The sequence below is a fragment of the Semicossyphus pulcher genome, unplaced genomic scaffold (genome assembly GCF_022749685.1).
Source record: "Semicossyphus pulcher isolate SPU_LCO1_2020_fin unplaced genomic scaffold, fSemPul1.0.p SCAF_9, whole genome shotgun sequence".
Taxonomy (NCBI): domain Eukaryota; kingdom Metazoa; phylum Chordata; class Actinopteri; order Labriformes; family Labridae; genus Semicossyphus; species Semicossyphus pulcher.
The window spans coordinates 7,222,744-7,243,371 of NW_027211770.1; the positions used below are offsets into that span (position 1 = coordinate 7,222,744).

The 20,628-nt window shown below is 40.4% G+C and overlaps 1 protein-coding gene across 1 annotated transcript in view; it reads right to left on the bottom strand.

Moving 5' to 3' along the window:
• The window catches only part of me1 (malic enzyme 1, NADP(+)-dependent, cytosolic), an 84,140-nt gene that overhangs the window by 20,295 nt on the left and 43,217 nt on the right, over positions 1–20,628 (bottom strand). Inside the window, exons 4-5 of the mRNA XM_069656090.1 lie at positions 5,204–5,279; positions 3,626–3,787 (exon numbers count right to left, since the gene is read on the bottom strand). Coding sequence (XP_069512191.1) covers positions 3,626–3,787; positions 5,204–5,279 — 238 coding nt within the window. The remainder of the gene's footprint in view (positions 1–3,625; positions 3,788–5,203; positions 5,280–20,628) is intronic.

Here is a 20,628-nt window from a genome sequence, read left to right on the forward strand (position 1 = left end):
TCCTGTTAACTCCCAACCGACAGGTCAAAGCTTCTGTCCTTAAAGATACTGTGAGGAACTTACTGTATCTCTTTGCTGATTTTGTCCTGTACATTCTTAAGGGTGGTTTTAAAAAAATTCTCATCTTGCTTTCTTTAGCAGTCATAATATCACTCACGTTACATTTTTGCCCTGGAAAATGTAAACAAAGCCAGTGTGCAGTCTTTGTTACTGAATATGACATCACAACTTCTCTTTACTGCTCAAAATTGCACATAACTGCATTTAGCACAGATGTGGAGCCAGGAGGCAATTGACCTAAGTAAACTATTTGAATCAGGTAAAACACTTGGAAACAGCTGGCTTTCTCTAAGCTTAAAAATCATGCTCACAAGCACCTCTAAAGTTAAATAATTAACACCTTCTTTTGTTTTTAATCCTGGCCTCCAGCTATTGTGAGTTGCCATTTTCAGTTGGTGAGCACAGGGGCACAAGAGCACTTCCTACAAAACCACTCATTGTTTGAGCATGGATTAAACAAACAATTTACAGTGTGTTAATATGTGAGCTAAAGAGGTGTTAGGAGCCAGAAATATAAACACGGGAAAGAATGGGGCGGCTGTAGCTCAGTGGTAGAGTCCGTTGTCTCTCAATCAAAAGGTTGGGGGTTTGTTCCCTGACTGCTACTTACATGTTAAAGTGTCCTTGGGCAAGGGTTAGACTGAACCCCAAATTGTTCCCGGTGGAATAGCCATCGGGTATGAATGCATAGATCCTGATTGGAAATTGGCACTTAGGTCATTGCCATCAGTGTGTGAATGAGTGTGTGAATGGGTGAATGTGACATGTAGTGTAAAAGCAGCTTTGTGTGGTCGGAAGAGAAAAGCGCTATATAAGTACATTCCATTTACTATTCACACTTAACACACAGGCATTAGAGCTGCATCAAACTTCTCGTCTAACTTGTGTGCAGAACTATTTCTAAAACAACTCCACCTATTTTGAGTTGTTCTTATCCCAGGCAAATTGCCCTGATCAAACACTAAGACACATCTCGTTAAAGATGTGTTGTGAAACTGCTGCAGAGAACAGATTATGTAATCTACAGATGGTATTATCACCCTGAACCAGATTTAAGAGGTAGACAATGTGGAAACTTAGAATTTATACAGATGCCAGTAAAGGAAGAAGTCAAAAGGTAGCGCTGCATCCTGTGAGCTTATGAAGATATATATCTGAGGTGGAAGACTTGGCCGAATGAGAGACCACTTCACTCTCTAAATCAAGTTCCAAAAAGGTCTAATGTAGCCGTTTAATATCTTTTATGGGCTTTCTGGGAAGACTGCAATTTTCCCGTTGTTATAAAGCAAAGGATTACTGTGACCTGGAGAACTTTGATGAAGTGTTTATTGGGTAAGTGCTGTCATAGAGGGACCTCAGCTCGTCAAGGATGCTATCACCTGCATGCAATCAGTGGGTTTCTCTTGGTCTTTGCCCACTCGAACAACTCTTTCATATTCTTTCTGCTTCTTTAATCTTTTGCTTTATTTTTTTGCAAATTCATCTTTCATCAGCAACATCTCTCATTCCTAATCCAGATGAGACATTTGCTTGGGTTCAAACTGAACTCCAGGGACTGAGTCATGTGAAGACTGTCTTGGTAAACGCAGGACAGCGTCTGCCAGGCTGAGCTCAGCTGTGTTGGGCACACAGGCATCTGAAGCTGCCACGCCCTTGGCTAAGACAGAGAGTTGTGTATATATAGCAGTGCACACAGACTATTCTTAGTCGGTTTAAGGCTACAGACACACGTGCTGCTCTGCCCTCAGTTTGAATCATCTTTCAGAGATGGGAACAGAGTCCATAGGTGGGTAACTCTAGCTTTGTTGGCTTTTACTCTCAGCGCCTGGAAGGGGGAGAGGTGCTTTCCCAGCTGGCATTCATCAATGGAGCTGCTTACCTCACTTATGTAAAGGGTGTTTCCTGGTCTTAAAGTGTGAGATTTGTTTTCTTTTTCTTGGCTGATTTCTCAGGCAGGGTCTACCTGGCTACCGTGAATAAGCAGCATTTCTCTTCTGGCATACCGGATGATGTACTCCTCACATGTTAAGTTGTTGGAGGAATATTTTGAGCTTCAACATATTGGGCAGTAGTCAGGAGGTGAGCAGGAAGACCAAGCACACGTGATCATTCCAACGTGAGGCTATCATGTCCCAATTACCCAATGGGAATAGTAAGAGTCTCATCTAATTTAATGTAATACACGTTAAGTTTAGGAAGGAAAACAGAAATGCTAACTATTTGTCCTTAGCATCTCTAACTAAATGTGTAAAGGTAAGTAGACTAGGCTATATTGCTGATGTGCTAACCTCTGAATGCTTGTAAAATTCAGATCTGTTATATCAGTAAAAATAACAATCTAACACACAAACAATAAATTACACTACAAATTGTATTTTGTTCAACAACAACAGCTCATTTTGTTTTATGTGACATCCCTTTAACCAATAAATTAATTAACCATGTTATCCTGATCCCTGGCTTGATGTCAGCGTGCTGTAAGCTCAGTGGCTTTCCTCTCTACAGTTGTCGGGTGGCTGTGGCTCAGTGGTAGTCAATCGTCTCTCAATCAGAAGGTTGACGGTACACTCCCTGACTGCTACATTCGACATGTCAAAGTTTAGTACCAATTGACAGTTGAGCCCATTGCGGATCAGCCTTTGCCACCAGTGTGTGAATGTGTGTGAAAGGGTGAATGTGACATGTAGTGTAAAAGCACTTTGAGTGGTCTGAAGGCTAGAAAAGCGCTATATAAGTGCAGGCCATTAAAGTTTACCTGGAGTACACGATTACCATTGGCATTGTTTGTTTGTTTATGCTCATAACTAAACAAATCACATTGTTTGTTTAATCCAAAATTTGTCCTTCTGCTAATAAGCATATCTAAACATGCTAACATGCCATTATACCTGCATGTTAGCATTGTATGCATGTATTTATAAGCATGTTAGCATGCTGAGCATTGCTAGAGCACTAAGCTTAAAGCATGTGTGCTAAACAGCATCAAAGAGCTGTTAGGTTGAGACATTTAGTCATGTTATCTTCGGGCTGGTCCACTGAAGTTAAAGTGAACTATATTGTATACGTTTTTGGGTTGTAATGTGGCCTTTCAAATATGTAGTGTATTAAAAAGTAGAATATTTTCTTTATAAATGCGGATACTCATGTAATACTCATGCAAAGTACAAGAAGCTGCCTGCATAAAGACATAATGAATAGAATTTGTCTGAAAAAGAATAAATACAACAAAATAAAATTAATTAAAAGATCCCTTATGACCTACGAGATGTGTGTGGAAGTGTGTGTATCTGAAGAGACCCTGCCAACTGCCTTTATTATGTCATTTTGCTATTTGATGTGCAGTCTCTAACCAATAACAGCTTGAAGGGTGAGAGGACAGGACACTATAGACATGTAGCAACCACATACCTGTGATCAGCATCATCAACTCATTCTGCCTTCGAGTATGTATATGAATCAATGTACCTGTCTCTTATGGTGGATGTAGTGTAAAAATAACATGCAATAACAAATTGCTTATAGTAGTAAATGGTCTGTCACTTCATATTTAGACCTCAGCTCTTACCTCATTGTCTGTGCCCACATCCAGCATGACAGGCAGGCACTGCTGCGGCGGCACGCCTCCACAGGCTGTGTAGAGGGCCAGCTTTCCCACTGGGATACCCATACCATAGCAGCCCAGGTCTCCCAGCCCCAGGATCCTCTCTCCATCCGTCACACACACCGCCTGTCAATCAACATACCTGTCAGTCATAAACTACCTTAGCCACACAAGCCACATCAGTAATGTACATTTGTATAATGCCAAGAGTATCCTTGAATTAGATATTATATTCTATTTGTATATAATTTATTGAAAACATAAATGAAGCAGCAGTTCTGCCTTCATGTCTCAGGAACTCAAACCTTCTAAACAAAAACAAAACCATCCTGCTACCCAGGAACATGTGTTTTCCCTCGGTGTAGGCCAAGTCCAACATAATAACCAATAAATGTGCCCTCTGGGTTGATTCCACAGCATAAAACAAATAAATTGTGTAACACCTAATTTCAGCAGCAGAAGTGTTTAATTTGAAATGTTCCTAATGCTAAATCTTATTTCTCTACCATCAGTGTGACGCAGATAACTCTGGCACCAAGATTTTACAGCCTTGTTGCTCCCACGATCTGACAGGTTTATGGAGTGCATTTAGTTTTCCCATTTGAGTGCATTGGAATCTATTCTGACCAAACTCAATACCATTAACACCTTTACCCCCCAAATATCAGTTGTTACTATGTGACAGAAAAGCTGCCGAGGCTAATCAGTGGATGACTACCTTGGCTCCTGCGTGCCCTCTCTCTATGGAGATGTTAAAAGTAGGCCATGTTAGGGGAGTTTATGATAAGACCACCCGGACAATGCGAGGCGGCATGTCAGTGGCGAGGTAAATGCCCTGCTGTTGACAGCTTTGAACAGGTGGCTGAGGCTGCAGGTATATTTGACATGCCAGGAATGCCTACTGGTTTCGTCATTCTAAATATGACCAGATTATGACTTGCACATAGTTGCGCTATTCAGAAGATTAAAGGAATATTTCAGGTTTTTGGGAAATTGGCCAATACAGCAGGTCAAGAGAACCAGTGCCCTAATCTTCCACCTCCCAAACAGACAACAATACAAAACCTTTATTTAGTAAATTCATTATTTTAATAATAGCCTGGTTTAAGATGACAGATATCGTGTTTGTTTCCACAACATTACAACACATGTTGTGCACTTGTATTTCCTAGTTTTGTTGCAATTTCCAATTGCAAACCATTGCTAAGAAGTTTCGTGTCTTACTAGTTTTCTGTTTTTTTGTCTATACTGCAACATCCATGCAATTACAAGCAATATCCTAAATGAATGTACATTAAATGAGATATTTCAGACTTTGGATAAACTCACAAAATGTTTTCATGGGATCAAGTCATTGCTGCCTTTGGTCTTTTTATGGAAATAGTCAACAATAAGAAAAAGACTAATGGATACATTTCATATCCACTCATTTTATGCTGTTTTGCTTTTATGATACAGTCATACAGAGCATGACTACGTTTCCAGTGGTTTTATATTGTGGAAAAACATGAAGTATTGAATACTAATGTAACAGCTCTTTACCCTGATGTCCTTTTCTGGCCAGTTCTGGAGCAGAGTAGAAATGTGGCCTCGGTCATGAATAGTGATGAACAGCCCCCTGGAAATAAGAACAACAAACAGAAGAACTTATTTTAGCATTTGAAAGAGAGGAGAGAAAGAGATCACACTTTATACATATTCATAAGACTTCAAAGGTCACCTGGCAGTTGTCCTGCCCTTTCCCAATGCCCAAGTTTATGTCAGGCTCTACTCAAATAAAGCAAAAATGTTACTAAAATGATGCCGCCAGCACAAATGACAACATACAAACTCATGAACTCTTGAAGGCTTCTGAGCTTAGGTTCGTATCTGAAGGAATAACAGCGTTAGGCTGTACCTCAGAGACTGTTTGAAGATAAGAGGCTATTTCTTTCCTGCCTTTCTTTCTTCTGACCAGACTCTATGAATACTCATGGCACCTGGGATTTTAATGTTGAGCTGTGGGCCTCAACAGGGAGTTTTTCTATAGACCTCTGAGGCTCCCAAAATATTCATTAATAGAATCTCCCTTTCTTACAAACCCTGTGGCTCTGATGTCCTTCCTTTAGGCCTAATCCCTGGATAAAGAGATAAACTCCATGCATGAGGTCCAGCTGCGCCGTCTTTCCTCCCTAACACACCCATGTGGTTATAGTATAGTTATAGTATAGTGGGCAACATCTCCTTCATGTGTCAGTGACTGTTAAACACCACTATATCATAAGAATCTGTATATACATCCAGATCAATGCATGGGGAAAAAGAACAGCAGAGGCAGGGAACACACAAAAACCGTTTCAGCTTAACATAAGCCATGCTGTCGTCACTGTTAGGCTGCACGCAGGTGCAGTGGTTCTTTAGCTAAACATCAGCCAACGCTAGCATACTCACGTTGACATTGCTTTGCATATGTAACAGGTCGTGTTTACAGTGTTTGCTATCTTAGTTTAGCTTCTATGCTATCAGTTGCTAACTATCACTAAAGACAAAGTACAGTATTTTCAGTTTTAGATGACAGTTTTGAACTGATGACAGCAGGTAAAGTTACAGGATCACCAAAGTTATTATACTTCACCTTGAGGGGGACATAAATAGGAGTGCTACACTTCATGGAAACACATAAACAAAACTCAAAAACATAAATATAAACATCACGGTCATGACAAAACTCAAGGAGTCTCCAAATTTAGATGGATTAATGATATGATTGCTGTGATAGACCGAATATAATGTTGGGGTAAAACTTCCCTCCCTAGAACCAAGCAACTCAACAGCAAATTCCACATGAACACATCAGGTAGCATCTTAAATTATACTTTAAAAGTTCAACAACTGAAACACAATAATAGAATAAAGTTATAAAAGAACTTCAGATCAAAATGATCATTTATTTTACCTTGAGAAAAATATTCTAAAATCTTTGCTTTTCAGAAATACAAACTTTTATTAGTTGAGGTGTTGTGCACACGTGTTGGGCATTTGGTCAGTACTATGGTCACATGACTCTAGTTAAACGGTAGAAGAGCTCACACATGGCAAACGACATCACTGGCTTTGGGGCACAGCATGTTGGCTATCCAAAGGTAAACACTGTGTCCTTTCCAATGTCTTACGGACGAGGCTGAGCTCAGTGAGCTCACACACTGTCCGTTCTTTTTTAAGCTACTTTGCAGAACACTGGCACAAACAATGATTTCACAAGATGGGTTTTTGGTTTTCTTGGTTACTACTCCCAACTACGCCCAACTCCGACAGTTAGCCAAGCTCCGGTCATTCCTTTCCCTTCTGATTTAGAAAAGGTCATCCATGCTTTTATTTCCACCAGACTCCACTATTGTATTGCACTTTATTCCAGTATCAGCAAGCGCCACATCCAAAGATTGCAATTGATTCAAAACGCTGCAGCCAGGCTTTTAACAGACACCAAGAGAAGCGATCACATCACACCAGTCCCTGCTGCCCTTCACTGGCTCCCTGTGAGTTTTAGAATTGAATTTAAGATGTTATTGCTTGTTTTTAAAGCTTTAAATGTTCAAGCTCCAGCCTATATGCGTGAGCTGCTAACCCTTTATGAGCCTGACCGCTGCCTGAGATCTTCTGGCAGGGCCTTTCTAGAGGTTCCTAAATCTCGACTGGTCACAAAAGGTGACTGAGCCTTTGCAGTTCGGGCCCCACAGCTGTGGAAGTCCCTGACTGGAGATCTCAGGCAGGCAAACAGCATCTTCTTTAAATGTCTGGTTAAAAGTCATTTTTATCGTCTGGCTTTTTCTTAACGTTTGCTTTGTTTTACTTTTTAACTTGTTTTTATTGATGTATGTTTTTTTTTCTAGTTAATTGATTAAAGAAAACTACTTGTAAAGAACTTTTATCTTGTGTCGAACTTGGCGAACCCCGTGGACAAAGCAAGCGGTACCTCTTATCTCTTTGCTGATCTTGCCCTGTACATGCGTAGGTAGTAGCGGTAGTAGTGGTGGTAGTCGAAGTTGCAGCTCAAACTTTTTTGGATTGACAGTTGTGAAGCTTTTAAAAAGACAAGCGTTTCTCCTCGTGCAAAGAGCTCCGTAGGTCATACAAAGGTCGCAGGCTACAAACATCTGGCATCTGTCATTTTAACACGTCGTGCTGCTTTAAATGCACTGCGGGGAAATCATTTTGAAGTGTAGACAAAATGTCAGTATAGCTGTAAAAGGGCTGTGAGTGAGTTTTGACTTCATACAGGAAGACAGGGAGAGAAAAGGGAGAAAGATCCGCCTGCTGAGTGTGTTTACCTGAAACCTGGAGGACATGAGGCACAGCCAGCAACAGCAACATGAGGAGTTTTGGGAGAAAGATCAGCATTTGGGCTGAGAGGTTGAGCCCACAACATGACTGTTGGAAAACAACTTTATAAGATGGATCTAAGCAGACAGGCGGGCTGGCAGTAATGCCTGATCTCTGTCAACCTGAAGGTTACCAAAAACACTTCAGGTCCAGCTTGCCAGTTTTCCTCTCCTCCTCCAATTCTCATTATCTGCTACTCTAGAGGAGCTGTCGACCTTGAGACCTTTAACCCTGAGAAGGACAATGATGAGGAGCTGCAGTCGTGCATGTGACACCTTTCACATGGACAAGAACATGCATGCACAAAAACTCTGCTTAAAAATGCCATCATGCCTCTCAGTGTCTACAGCAGCAAGGAGCTAATCTATAGCATCTCATGATGCCAGGAGCTGTGCTGTTTTACATCTATCATCAGTGCGTGTTAACATAATGATGATCTTTTCACAGCAAGAACTTTTAAATGGTAAAAATGAATCGTTGACAGTAGGCAGCAGCTGTCATGGGAATGACATGAAAAGAATCTACAATCTGTCTGGCTGTGTGTTGGTGAGAGTGAGAGACGCATTAAAGGAAAAAAGAGAGATGTGTTTTACATATCTGGTGTGAGAACATTGTTGCAACATGAAGTCATAATGGTCAAACTACATTTCTTAAAGGGGTTACTGCAAGTTTGGGGTTAGACTTTGCATAAAAGGAAAATTCTTCTCTCTTATTACGGTTGTTTAGCAAACATGAAAGCAAAATCAGAACATGTCCCGCATCATCTCCGGTCTGCAGAGACTGCTGGTGAAGGAGAAGTTGATATTTCGTCATCCTTCACCACAGTGACTCCAAACATCTTCTGTCAGAAGTGCACGCACTGCCCTGTCAGATGAACCATCACTTTTAGTTAGTCTATTGTAAACAACACTGTCACAGTTTGATTTTCACCATGATCTTAAGATAACAAGCTTATCCATGACTTTTAGCTAAGCATTTGAACAACAGTAATTAGCCATGACATGAAGTATTTACCTATTGCTTTTAGCTATGTCTCTATTAATGCTTTAATAATGCATTAATATTTCACCTATGTCTATCACTTTTAGCAAATTCAATTTTAGGCTAGCTTTTTTACCCGCTGTAAAGCTAACCATTTGAACTGTCTGAACTTTAAGCTTTGGTTTCCACCCTCAATCACTTTTAGCTAGCTCTTCTGACTTCTGTTCTTGCTCTGACTAGATTTTACTCAGTCATCATTTGTGGTGTAAGTGTGACTGCTGATTCAATGTTGATTTTTCTTCTTAATTCGTAGTTATTTGTGCTGCTCCACTTTGATCTTTCTCTATGTAACTCAAAGCAATAAAATACTGGGCTACAAGTACAAGTGCTTCTGGTTTGGAATCTCATACTTCTCCACATATCGATGCTCATGGAGTTGAAATGTGTGTGTGTGTGTGTGTGTGTGTGTGTTTGTGTGTGTGCATGTATGTCTGACTGCTGCTGCTGAAATAACCACAATGAATAGCAGCCGCTTCATTTTCTAGATGAGAAGAGGACCACAAAGAACTGAGCTGCCATGTCTGGCTCCTTCTGTAAGAGAGTGTGGCGAGAGCACAGAGGTTAAAGAAAACAACCTGATGGCCTGAAACAGCATCAGAGCTGACCTGCAGCCCGACACAAAACACTCCCCGGGGACTGTGGGAGGCAGCGGGGGCCGGCATGAGGAAAAGCATGCTTTCCACACCATGACCCCAAAACACACTGAGCCCCATGAGGAAGCCGGTCTCCAATCACTGACCCGTGTCCACACAAAACACTCCCAGTCACCATTCTTCACCCCAAACACATAACCTTAATCTCCGCTGTGCTGGACGGCCTCAGTTAGCATGCCACATAAGGTTCAACTGACACAGTGGACACAAATCACTGAGAGAAGACTGTGAAAATAGTGTTAAAGGTCACAGTCACGCACGATGAGATTTCTCCAACTAATTAAGCTAAAAAATCTGCCACAATAGACAGGTTTTTATGTTTGGTTTGAGTCCCCTGAGTAAAAATATGACTATTTGAAAAGGCCTAATTGGAGATTAATGGGGCCAACATCTTTTAGTGTTACTCTGCCCAGAGGGAAGAGATAAATATCAACTAAGTGATTAAGCCAACTATTGTTTGGCTCTACTTCAATGTGAACTTTTTAAAACAAAACACATGCTTCTGTAATGTCACTGTTTCAGAGATCATACAGATGTTGAGCAGCAGAGCCAAAGTTCACAACAAAAGTTTAGGCATCAAAACACCCAGTAAGTGTGTTCCCATGCCAGAATTTATAATATCCTACCACTGAAAAATAAAACATTCAAATGATATTAATAGATACCCCGAACTGTCACCTAATCTCATACATAATGGGCCCCAAGATCATCAGGTCCCCAACCAGTGGTCGCCAACCCTTCTGGCATGAAGCAACATCTGCCTGTGTCCCTTTGACACAGGTTATGGCCTTAAGGTGCATTAATTGTACGTTTAAAGGTTACCAATTGGCAAGATGCTCTAGCTTGCCATAGGCTGTATGCCCATAGGCTGCAGTTTGCGTATCACACATAAATCGGATTCTATCCACTCATGTTGTTTAACTGTGTCTGTATTGTATTCTTTTATCTCAAACTAGTGTACTATTGTGCCTATTAAATTGTTTTTGTTGTTTTAGGATGCCAATAACATCTGGCAAAAGGGACTACCAATGATAGCTAGCCCTTCAGCTAACTCGGCTGGATTTATATTTTGTTTGAATGTTGACGAATGTACATCGTCCCTTTTCTTCAAATAAACTATGAATAATAATAGTGGAGGTAGCTGTCATGACATCACACATTGGACTGCTGTTATGATGCACTGAGTTTGGCACCTTGGTTGCCACCATTATGTTTTGCTGGAGCCACAGGTGACCATATCTGAATGGAAGGTGGATATCCCAGCAGTCAGTTTTTAGTCACTCAAATTCTCTGAGGTGACATCTAACAGCTCTTTTTAGTACATACTGTTCTTGTTGTTAGATATCAAGTAAAATCTCTTAATGTTGTTGTCAGACATTCAAATTCAGTGTTCAGTGATGTTACCTGCAGAGTACAGAAATAGCACAAATACCTATAGTTTTTCCATCTGTTCCAGCCATCAGCCAGCTGGAGCTGTCATTACCCCCTGAAAACTGTTACTGTAAGTCTAATTACTTTCCCATTTACCCAAAGCATTTTCACATCACTCACACGCTGTGTCTTAAATGTTGTGTAGCAAGAGAAGTTATGGAAGCGCAGAGAAGCTACATACCTCTTGGAAGGGGTACGACAGTAACTGTCTCACTACGTCAGTGTGTGAGGACTGTTGGTGTTCACATTTAGCACTGTGAGTAATGTAATCCAATGTCACTCTCACTGACCGGAGTAGTTGTATACATGTACTCAATTAGGAACATATACTAAGTCCATAGAGCATGTCGAGCTAATTCTGGCAACATGAAATGAAATATAAATATAGTTGAACTTATAGCACAGTATGACACTAAAGGGATGCAAAAGCAGAGATGTATGTAACGCAGCCATCAGCCTGCCTTTGATAGAAAAAGAAACACATCTATTCAATGGTAGGACTCCCTGGTGGAGATCCATGGCTTTTCAAAACAGGTTCAAACATGAGCATCACTCCAAAATTAACACACTGGATTCTTCTGCCAGAGCAGCTGCTGGGTTTTATGAGACATCATATTATTAAAGCTGGGAAGTTCAACAGGCTTACAATGAAACACAAACATACAGTTGCCAATATCATGACATTTAGAATTTTATCAGAATAAATTGATCGACTTGCCACTTGATCAGGATTCAAAAGGTCACAAACAAAGACAAGGAACCACAGATGAAAAGTATTGTGTCTACCTTTTTAAACTGGATACAAAGACGGAGATATTGTTCATTTGAATAAAAAAAATAGTTTTATTTCAATCATCATTATAGACAAAGTTCCCTGAATGGACAGTCAGCCTTCTGATGCTGATGCTGAGCACATTATTGGGACTTCACTATGTGTATTACTCTGCTTCAGCCAGGTGTTCAGCAGATGGTCTTTGTCTTGATTGATTATTTTAGTATCTCAAATGACAATGTCACTTCTCCCTAACCAATCAATCAAAATCAGGAAGGGGCGGGACTAACAACATCAACTTTGTCAACAACAATGGCGGAGGAGACGCTAATCCTTACGTTTTTTCAAGGGTACAATTTCCAGGTGTAGAGCTGCTGCTAATACCAGGACAGGATTCCTTTCCATTGTTTTTAATGTTTTCTCTCAATTTCCTTAAATAAAAGCCAATATTAAGCAAACAGAGCGATTTAAACAGACTTAGCCAGACAACTTTCATAACCTAGCAGCAGTAAACGCCAGTAAGATGTGCCCTGAAATTAAGGTTGCGGGTGCTGCCAGTGCAAAAAAACACCATGCGTGAACACAGGCCCTAAATGTACAAAAACAATCTGACGTTGATTATTTGTTTTATATGTTGCTTGTCTGTTGAAGATGAAGATATTTCTCATGTTGCTAGTTGTGTTATTTCTTCTGGTTGCTACCTTCTACAAAACAGTAACAACCTTTCCAATAGGGAGTATCTTGTAGCCTCACCACTCAGTATCAGAGTAGCTTGCCCTAGACTGGGCATATGTGCTTAAAAACTTGCAGAAAACATTTTTATTACAACTCGGTTTCCCAGCAGCCAAATAAGAGACAAACAGAAACATGAAGAAATATGAGACTTCATCTTGTTACTGGCAGATGTGGAGTCCTGGTTACATCTCTGTCAAGGTAAAACAAACATTTCACCTCAAACCATGATGAATCACCAGCTTCTAAGGCTCCAGGCTCTTCAGGTTTTAATTTGTATTGAAGGCCAATAGCCAATGAGTCAATACACTGTCAATGGGTCTGAAACAAGTCTGTCTGTCATCGTATCAGCTGAGTAGAGTTACCTTTGAGGATCAGGAAGGCATCAAGTGAGACAGCCCAGCCAGCGGCACACCAGCACACCAGCACACCAGCACACAGACTTACAGTGAACTCAGAGGGAGACAGAGTCATTTCTCTGACTGGATGTGGTATCCGACCACAAACTGTAGAAAGAGACTGACAGCACAATATTTAAGCAATGAGACCGCTGGTTCCAGAGTGGTATTTAATAAGTTAATGGTTTTCTGTGGAAAGAGAGTTTTATTTCAGCTTACGCACAGACTATATGTTACCTCTAAGTATCCATATAACAGGAGAGTATATAACTTAGGTTGTACTCTTGGTTTTGCTCCTGCTGATCATTTCCACTGCAATTAGGTAAGTGATTCCAAAAAAGTGAAGCTGTTGGCATCACAAGTAACATTTGTACTTCAGCACATGAAGCAGCCAAGCAACTGACCAAACCAATAGAAGAGACGAAGAAAACTAAATGAGAGAAGGAGGGGTCTGGCAGTGCCAATCAATAACTATGTTGTTCATGCTGCAACCGGAGCTGACGCAACCTCTGACCGTTTTAAAAATAACTAATTGCAATGGAAAAGATGATTTTCAAAGAAACTGAATATGCAACAGACCTAAGGTTTTAAAAAAACGGGCTCCATAAACACACAAAGTAATAGAAACAACAAAGAGATCCGGATAGTGGCTGAATATTTAAGCTCAGCTTAATCACGTAATCCACCTCCCTGTCTCTGTCTAAGCACACGTAAGCCTTCCCTTCCCTGTGTTTGTTCACGCTTTTGTATAATGTCTGAAGGCTGTCTTTTTTGTGTATTTCTTCAAGGAATTTAACCAACAGCAAGAAGCAACAGAACCCAGTAATTTTTGTCCAACACTGAGCTCTCATCACTTTGAAATGAAACATGACGGGCAGGAATTCTCTTTCCAGTCCCTTCCCTTTACTTTCCCTTCACACCCTCCCCTCTTCATACAGGACAACTCTCTCAAGACAATGCCTTCTTCTTCTGCCTCCCACCCTCCATGGCACGCTCAGACTTTGACAGGATTCCATAACATATTTAAAGTATTCGACACATTGTCCAAATCACCCCCTCTTTTTGCACAAGCAAGGACCAGTTCCAGTCCCGGGCCTCGGAAAACCATAACCCACCCCCACCTCATTCCATCACAGCCCACTGAAATCAGCCCGGGCCGTCACATAACAGCTAATCTTCCCTCGTGAAGCCTTTCCAGACTTGGGGGAGAGGGGAAACTCTAGGGAATTTGATGCCAAAATGAACACAGTTTAGCCAATCTGATCGGCCTTTCATCACTACGGGTATCTCGCTGAGGCAGAACATAGAACGACACAGAATCTTTGACACAGGCCAACCTGCAGGTGATGAAAATAGCAACCAGACAGTGCAAGGTTCTGGGGTTTAAAGCCTTATACTGTTGCTGCCTGGGTGAGGGAGAGGCTGTCGAGTGTCGAGACAAATGCTGTGAATGTCCAGCTTCTCTCTCAGCCAACCTTACGTAACTCACGGGGCAAGAAACAGCGGGGAAAGGCCCGTTCCAGCACAAAAGCCCTGCTAAAGGAATCAGCGACACAGACTTGATGAACCCAGCTGGGTATTAGAGGAGTTTCACCCCATGCTGGAACCTCGGTTTTCCATTCATTTGCCTTTTCAAGTCCTGACATTTGGGACATGCCAATGACGTTTAGCGGGGGTTGCAAAGTCACATTCAAAAGCCATTGGCTTTGCCTTGGCGATCAACTGTGGAGCATTTGTAGTGTGTTTATTTGCAAATGCTGCTTTACCTTAACAAAAGTGGTCTGTACCAGAACGTATAATGCATTTACAAGAAAGCTTTATATCCCCCAAAATTCCAATAGGTCATGCTTTCATGAGACTTAAAGGTTATTGACGATAAGAGACAGGTTAAGGAAACACTTTAAAATCATTGAGCTCTGTATGGATGACAATGATTTATGGCCCATTGTGTTCTCTTTGACATTCACAGAAAAATGTGTATTCCATTTGAGTCGGGTCAAGCTGCTAGTGTCCACAATAAAACAGATGGAGAAATGCTTTAACAGTTTCCAGTTCTTCCTGGCTTGTAGCTGGAGGGAACATTCATATGCTCAGATATTACACAAAGTGAGAGGCAAATAAAGAAAGTAATTAAAAACAGTTGTAACTGACTTTGCATTCTAATTCTTGGACATATTTACAGTAAGAAGGTTGCAAGATGATTCAGAAGACTTTTATAGAAAGACGTTTTTTGGCCTTTTTATTATGTAGGACAGTTGAAGAGAGACAGGACATGTGGGGAGTAGAGAGTGGGGGGTGACATGCACCAAATGATCGGCAGACCAGGAGTCGAGCCTGCGATCAGTGCGTCAACGACTGGAGCCTCTAAACATGGGGCACCTGCTCTACCAACTTAGCTAAACCAGTGACCCTGAATAAGTGTTTTTTAATTATTATTTTTAATTCTCAGGTTATCCTTTGTTATAATATTGCTCTGGTTCTGAACCAACTGGAAAATGAGGATCAGTTAGTGAACTGGTTATGGTTTGGATTGGTTGAGGGAAAGATGTTTTGGTTTACAATCAGGACTTTGTTCATGTTCTGAGCATCAGAAACATAATAGTTTGGGTTAAATTACTACTCTTGGTTAGGAACCGTCACAGTCATGGTTACAAAAAGAACTATGTGGTTAATGTTACAAGATAATTATGCTCAATGTTCAATGCTTTGAAAAAAACATTGCCAAACATCAGTTGATTTAATCCTTTACTTCTGACACCATTCCTACAGCCGCTAGAGGACTTTGACGCTTTAGCAAACATGTAATTTTGAGCCACTTGCTGGAATGACTAATGCTGTAATTTTCTGTGAGGATCTTGTGTCACAAGTGTTGGTACTGTGAATATAAATTAGAAAACTGAATGAGTGGTTGTAGGACACAGACCAAGATTAGTTTTTCGTCACATCAGGTGAGACAAGGTCGGTGCTTCCTAATAGAGGTTGACAGGCCACATTTACATAATAAACAATCCCATTCAATCATTCATGGTGCAAAATTTTTACTACCTCTTAAACTGAAGCTCTTCAATTGTTTGAAAAAGGTTCAGTTTATTGTATATCATTATATATATATATATATATATATATATATATATATATAGTATTTAGGTTCCATCTTTTTTAATGCAAGCTTTTTATCAATTCAGCCACCCGCCTAAAACGGAATATGTGCCCTGTCAACAAAAACTTCCCTTAAGGTGACATTTTCCAACCATCTACAGAGGAAACTGGAGATGAAGTTCTCACTGATGTAATGCTGACACCTAAATCAAAGTAACGTTCAGGTGCCAGGGGAGAGCTAGAGTCCCACATAATGAAAACAGATAAATGAGAGTGTAAAAGGAAAGTCACATGGGATCAAACCCCATTCCTGTAGAGATGTCAGAGGTCACACAGAGTGCATGAGTCTACATCACCACAAAACCAATCATGTCATACTGACATCATCTCTATCCAAAGACCTGCTGTGTTTAGAAGTGGCCACGTGTCCTGCAAAGTGACACTGAAACCCTGCGTACTCTCTGTGGGATTAAAACGTGTAACCAGAATCACCAACCTTGTGTCTCTGCTATTCTACATAACATTAATATTTTATATAAAGATGCAAAATGTGACCTCAGACAGTGCCTCATACAATAGGAAATATGAATGCTATAAAACAGCAGGATAGATTCAGAGATCTGCCTTAAAATCCAGCGAGCTCTGCCAAAATATGCTCGACATAAATCACATTTGTCATGCATATTGATGTATAATGTTATTACAGTGCATAGGCTGAGATCAAATGTGTTTTTGGACGAACACTGAGGTTTTCCTTTTATTGCTTTGTATGTAAAATTCTTCTCAACTACTGGGCATGAGACATTTGCAGATGGAGCAGATTTGCTTGGGCGCTTTAATGTATTCACACTGAGAAATAAGCATGCATTAATCTGAAACAAGCCTATTGTGTGTTTTAGTGTCATTACACAGGAATTTGATTATTCACTGTTATTTTAGATCATTTTTATAATTATAAAGCCTGTTAAAGGATCCGTCAATCCTGGCACAGTCCAAAAGTTCAGTCTAACAATGTGTTTACTTCTTTACCTGTGATGAAATATGGCAAAACAGAATAACTCAAAATAAATATGTGTGATAATCTGTTCATAGTAATGGTTTGAACCTTTTGATTAGATCTATCTCTATTGTTTATGGAATACTTAAGTTTAAATGAAAAGAATACTTTAGGTTTAAACCTCTGATTTTGGTCTCCCCTTGCAGAGGAAAATCAGTTAACTGGTGAAATCCCCAGGGCACATTTCCCATCAGTTAAATGTAATGCTGTTTTGAAACTAATGAGATGAAATCATACGTGTGGAAAATGTTTAGAGATTGGAAGCCGTTTCAGTAATTCCTCACGCAGAACCCTGAGTACAGATGGAAATCATCTAGTTTTCTGTTTCTAACCTCGGGCCAAACGTGTGACAGGTCTACAAGTGTTCACAGCCAAAAGCAGAGCAGAGAGCTGGTGGAGCTGTCAAAACAAAGAGAAATGAGCTTTTAGCGCCTCCTTACTGCATCCATTAACTAAACTGAGGGAGTATTTGAACTGGCAAATACAAAGCAGAGCCCTTACGAGACATTGGTGTCAGACCCTATGACCTTTTACAGAGGTACAGTTTTATCTCAGTGCAGATATGAGAATGGTGCAGTTCGATGGTGATTAATGTCTGATCTGTTGACTTAGCTTGTATCGCCAGTGAGGAGTGTCCCATGTCAACATGAGGCTGACCCAGTTTCAGAGAGGGGTTTAGCTGTTCTGCTTAGCTTAGCCTCAAACCTCAAAACAAATGTGTTCTGAGTTAATGGCTTGTTAAGAAATTTATTTTGAATTTACATGACAGACAACAAGTTTTCTAAACTAATTAGCACAATACATGGTCTGTGGTTCCCTGTCACATATTTGTTTTTTTACAACCTTATTTTGAGAAAAAAAGGTTTTCGGTTGGGGAAAGACTAGTTTGGTTTTAAAAATACCATTTGTTAAAGGTAAGGCAACATTTGTTGTCATAATGGAAAGAATAATTACTCTTTTAAAGAAATGGTTGACATAATAAGATAAAGCTTGTTTACTTTTGTGCTAGAAGTTAAAAGAGAAGATCAATACTGCTCTAAGTACTGAGCTGGAGGTAGGAGGCAATTAGCTTAGCTTAGCATAAAGAAGCTAGAAAGAAACAACTCGCCTGGCTCATTTTTCCATTTCTTATCAACTCAAATATAATGTGTTATTAATGAGCTTGATAAGTCTCTCATACACTTCAAACAAACCGAACTATCCCTTTAAAAGGTTCTGGTGGGGAGAATGTTTTGTTACCTTTGAATGGAGGCCAACTCACTGTTTCCTCTGATTTAAGTCTTTATTCTAAACTAAATGCTTTTACCTGCATTAGAGTATATTCTCTTATCTAACTGCTTAGAGAAAGGTTGCAGTGTTGTTGTATTCCAAGAGGGTATAGGCTATGCTGTTGTTTTGTGCAGTGACAGGAAAACCACAGAAGCTGATTTGTGTTATGTGTACATAGAAAGCATATAATGGATAGTAATAAACAAATAAATCTCGTGATGATTTTGGTCTGTAGTATTTCATTGTTTGCCTCACATCTACCAATGCATCAGGAGACGTGACAAGTTTCCCACTACTGCCCCCTCACTCCTATAAAGGGCTCACAAAGGAAAAAACTAAATTGCATCTGGAACTTAAGATGAAGTGCCACAAAAAAAGAAAGTATAGTAAATCAGATGATCATTTGGGCTCTGTGATTCCAAACTGTTAAGCTCCTTCATCTGTGCTAATCCACACAGCCCAAACAGCTTCATCAGGCCATTACTGAGCTTCATCACAGTACCAAGAAGTGGTGGCAGCAGTCTGGATCTGATTGGGTTGGTATTTTATTCATTGTAATCTTTGCATTATTCCATTAGCACATAATGCGACTTTTACACTCTGATTCTAATGTGCCAAAAAGGTTGGACGATGGCTCTGGGAAATTTTGGTTTGGAGTTTCCCTTTAATCCAGGGGGGAACATGGATTTAACAAATTACTGAGATGTTTTTCCATGCAAGCTGTTAGTGGTTTGTGCAAGTCATCAGATCTGAGATGCAACACTGAAGTGTCCCCATCTGATGCTTTAATGTAAGCTCTATGTCCTTTATCCTCTGGATAAAAATGTGTTTAGGAGCCATTCTTTTTTTCAGAGGTGGAATTTTTGAACTACTGTGGCAGAAAAGCACTTCAGATACAGTTGCGGCATTCCCCTCTTCTCACTTTGTATCTGTGTGTAGCAGATGCTACTAAGAGGCAGGGCAATTAGGGAAATGATAATGACATGATAATGGCCAAAAATCTGTCCACACATGGTCAAGATCCGGCATCTGACATGTGTGACTCTCCATATACCTCATACGCATTACACACATACATTGTATTACATCACACATACCCATCTGGTTGCTACAAGTCACACATGAATGAGGCCAATTGCATGAAACGACTCTGCTGAGACGCTGGCAACTCTCCTACACCAGCTTTTGTAAAGCCACCTCAAACATGTGCTTTGGCACCCGAGCAATACGCTAACATTTATGGCTTGACAGGTGTAATAAAGAAATGATATAGGTTTATTTCAATTTAAAGTCTCTTTGTGGATTTAAAGGGCCCCTGCAGCAGTAATTGTGGAGAAAAGATAACATCGTTAAAGCATACAGAGCGCGTAAGTACAAAGAGGTGGAAGTGGCCAACATTTGCAAACATACGTTATTCCATACGGCACACTAGCCTCTTCCACATCTTAGTTTTATAGCTCTACCACAGTCTCTATAGGCAGACACATGAAAGCACATACATTCCAGTTCAGGTTATTACTGCAGAGGAAGCACTAGCAATGGTTTCACTTTAAGTCTAGGCACAATCTGCTTATGTACTCAACTCTTTTGCCATTCTATAACTTTTCCTCTTCTTTCTAATGCACCATGAAATTCACATTAAAGCCAGAGAATCCTCCCTTGTTGCTAACTTATGTGACATATGTCGAGCGATTTATCTGCTGCATGCTGCAAAGACACCTTAGGGTTTGTCTTTAAACTACAAACCAAGCTAAGTATGATTCACTCAGGGTTTCAGATACGCTTCATGGGATTATCAGGAAGTTGTATTTTCCAGTGTGGGCTGGTGAAATATCACCACTGTGCACTAAGTTTGCCTGTTGGAGACGGTGTGGGGACAGCAGCCAAACAGAACTGTGCTCTATAATTTTGTCCCTGGTGAGGATTTAGAAGCTTGAATTAATGCATCATTCAGCAGACCCAGAAGAGTCAAACTGAAAGCAGAAAAAAATATGAACTGTACTAAAATAGTGCTTTCCTAGTCTTCCGACAACCGAAAGCACTTTTACTCTCACATGCCTTCAGGAGCAATTTGGGGTTCAGTGTCTTGCCCAGGGACACCTTGACATGTGACTGTAGCAATCAGGGATCTAACCCTCCGATTGAAAGATGACCAG